Below are 3,515 nucleotides of genomic sequence, written 5' to 3'. Positions count from 1 at the left end.
TTCAACCACACCCCCACGCTCTCAGTCTCCAGTAGCTGAAAGACTCAACAAAAAAACTGGTAATTTCCACTCGAGCGCCGAAAATATCAGCAATTTGTCGCGTAGCCTGTCTACCTCTCCTGCAAAGCACTATCCGCATTCAGCTAGTTCCAAAATGGCTCCACCATCCTCTTACCAGAGGCTGCAGTTCTCTCCAACCAAAAGAACTATGTCACCTGCATCTTCATCTAGTCTCAAGTGAGTAGATATTATTTTGTTATCTTTTATCTTTTATGTAAAAAGCATCAAGTCTACACTGTGAAGTGGTTGGCATTTGGAAGGGCATCCAGCTGTAAAAATCATGCCAAAACTGACCACACCTGTGCTGGTGTCACATAAAAAGTATCCAGTCCAGACTGTGAAGTGGTTGGCATTTGGAAGGGCATCCAGCTGTAAAAACCATGCCAAAACTGTCCTAATCTGTGCTGGTACCATGTAAATAGCATTCAGTCCACTTACAAGGCTTTGGTCACCTCAGGCTATAGTAGAAAATACTTGCTCAAAGTACCATGCTGTGGGACTGAACCCAGGACCATGTGGCTGGGAAGCAAGCATCTTCCTACACAACCATGCCTGCATATACATGTATATGTCTGTGTATGTATGTACACACACACATACACATGCACACACACACACATACACATGCACACACACACACACACTTATGAATTGTTTTGTGAGATGACTGCAAAGACCATGGTCTTTGACTGTCTTCCTCTGACTGTCTTCTTTTACTTGTTTCAGTCTTTGGACTGCGGCCATGCTGGGGCACTGCTTTAACAGGTTTGGTCAAATCGATCCCAGCACTTGTTTTTTGTTTGCTATTTAAAATCCTAGAACTTTTCCTGTTAGCTTTTTTTTTCTTTTTGCCTAATCACTAAGTTTCAGGAACATAAATAAGCCAACACCAGTTGTCAAGTAACAGAGGGGACAAACACACACACACACACACACACACACACACATATATATATACATATATATATATATTGGGTTGGTGGATAATTATTGCGGTTTTTATTCAACAAAAACAATAGCAAAATGTAGCAAAAACATCTTTTAATGATTATTTGAACGAGGTCATTGCCAGTGCCGCTGGACTGGCTCCTGTGCAGGTGGAACGTAAAAAACACCATTTGAGCATGGCCGTTGCCAGTACCGCCTGACTGGCCCTCGTGCCGGTGGCATGTAAAAGCACCCACTACACTCTTGGAGTGGCTGGCGTTAGGTAGGGCATCCAGTTCTAGAAACTCTGCCAGATTAAATTGGAGCCTGGTGCAGCCATCTGGCTCACTAGTCCTCAGTCAAATCGTCCAACCCATGCTAGCATGGAAAGCGGACGTTAAACGATTATGATGATGATGATGATGGTGTTTTTGTTGAATAAAATTTGTTGAAAAAAAGCCATAATAATTATGCACCAACCCAATATATATATATATATATATATATATATATATGCAATCAGCTTCTGCACAGTTTCCATCTACCAGATTTGTTCACAAGGCTTTGGTTAGTTCAGGGCTACAGTAGAAGATGCTTACCCCAGGTGCTGCACAGTGGGACTGAACTTAAAACCACGTGACTGAAAAAACAAGCTTCTTAACCACACAGCTATGCCTTAAACTTTTTAAAATTTCAAATCTTTTATTAACATAATTAAATCATCGCTGTTGATGGAGTCTCATTCTGTTTTTTTTTTTTCTTCTGCTATTTTCCAGATCGTCTACTTCTTCATCATTAAGTGCATCTTCTGAAAAATTGAGTGATGTGGACCCTAAAGAACGTTCCGGAAAACTAGATATGAATCAAATTAGTACAATGACCTTGGAGCAGTTCAAAAACCTGCTCAACAACCAAATTGTGCCGGCACCGAAAGACGGAAGCAACATCAGCAGTTCTGTAGAGTCGAACCTCTCGCAGGCAGCATCGACAACCGGGAGTAACTGTTCCAGTACCAAAAGCAGTCCTTCCAAAGTTTCCCGGCTTCAGTATCCAGGACATAATAACAAGGATGTTTCTAAAACTCAATCAACAGACCAGAAATATTCCAATCTTCATCAGAATACGCAGAACCTTAGAATTCCGAGTAGCCGGACGCGTTCTCCGTCTCCTGAGTCTAAAACTTGTATGAAACCCTCTGAAAGTAATTCCAGTTCGATCTCTAATCTAAATCAAAGCAGAGATGTCACCAAAGGCAAATCCAGTAGTCTCCTTCCAAAGCCGAACACTCCAGCTTCATTGCATATAAACGGAGATTCCAGAATCCCCATGAAATCTCCTTCACAAGACTCCAGTAGACCTTGTACATCTCAAAGTACAAGCCCCAGCTCTACCAATTCCCAGTTTTCTTGTCCTGTCACTCCAAGTGATAAAAGTTCTGTGTTTGAAACACCAAAGCAAGAGAGAAAGTATAGTCGTAATAACAAGAGTCTACGTCAATCGATGGAGGACCTTACTTTGGGAACTACTAAGAAGTCCTCATCAAAATCTAAAATTGCAATCCCTCGGTCCACTACGCCTGGACCGAGAGATTTAGACAGTGGACACAAACTGTCTGTGAATGTCCCTAGGAGAGCTTCGACTCCAGGTATTCAGGAATTCACACATCGAAGAGGGGCAAAGCAGTACTCAACTGATGATACTCAGTCTTCCGCTGATGAAGATAACGAAGCACTCACCCCCACACCAGGTCGTCGTGGTAGTCTTCAGTCTCAGAGTGGCCTCTCTTCTCGGTCGTCCTCTACTCAGAGTCTGAATACGAGACGAGATCTGACAGTGGATGAGACAAAGAACAAGCTATTGTTACCAAGTTATGTTGACAGATGGCACCGCAGCAAGCGTTCTGCTTCGGCTGTACGCTACAACAGTAAAGAAACCCCCCAAGTAATTACTGTTTCAAGAACAAACTCAGGAGGTCACACTGTGTCCTTAGCTAAAGCTCAAGGCGTCCCCAAAATGAGTTCAGGGGTAGCAAAATCAGGCAAAAAGGATGCCTCCAAAGATGCTGTTGGAGACATGTCACGACCTGATCGGAAAATTTCCCAGTCTCCCAAAGTGGGGCGAGCCAAACACATGGCAGCTAGTTCAAGTTTGAAACCCCGATCTCAGAGTGTTGATAGATTCTCTCAGCGCCAAAGACTGGACAGTACAAGCAGCATGGAAGATGCAGCAGACTTGGCTCAGAACAAAACTCGTCCATTGGGTCAACGTCTGTCTGAGTTGTCTAAGCCAGGAGCAACCAAGAACAGCACCGCAGCCCATGGCAGCAATGTGAAGTACAATCGTTCACAACGGGCTGCATCGTTAGCACATGCTAAACGACCTCCTCCAGCTGCAGAACCCGAAGATAACTGTGATTATGACCTGACTCCCTATCCTCTGGAAGCAATCAAAGCTGCCCTGATTCCAGTCAATGGTATCATGCCGAAAGTCTCAGATCCCGAGGAACTTGATGCTCCTCCTGAAGATCC

The 3,515-nt window shown here is 43.7% G+C and overlaps 1 protein-coding gene across 1 annotated transcript in view; it reads left to right on the top strand.

Annotated features, from left to right (window-relative positions):
• The first annotated feature begins 154 nt into the window (after positions 1-154).
• The window catches only part of LOC106880254 (uncharacterized), a 17,920-nt gene continuing 14,559 nt past the window's right edge, over positions 155-3,515 (top strand). Inside the window, exons 1-2 of the mRNA XM_052976655.1 lie at positions 155-237; positions 1,764-3,460. Coding sequence (XP_052832615.1) covers positions 155-237; positions 1,764-3,460 — 1,780 coding nt within the window. The remainder of the gene's footprint in view (positions 238-1,763; positions 3,461-3,515) is intronic.

Source organism: Octopus bimaculoides, chromosome 25, assembly GCF_001194135.2.
Source record: "Octopus bimaculoides isolate UCB-OBI-ISO-001 chromosome 25, ASM119413v2, whole genome shotgun sequence".
NCBI lineage: Eukaryota > Metazoa > Mollusca > Cephalopoda > Octopoda > Octopodidae > Octopus > Octopus bimaculoides.
This window is presented reverse-complemented; position numbering and strand designations above follow the sequence as displayed.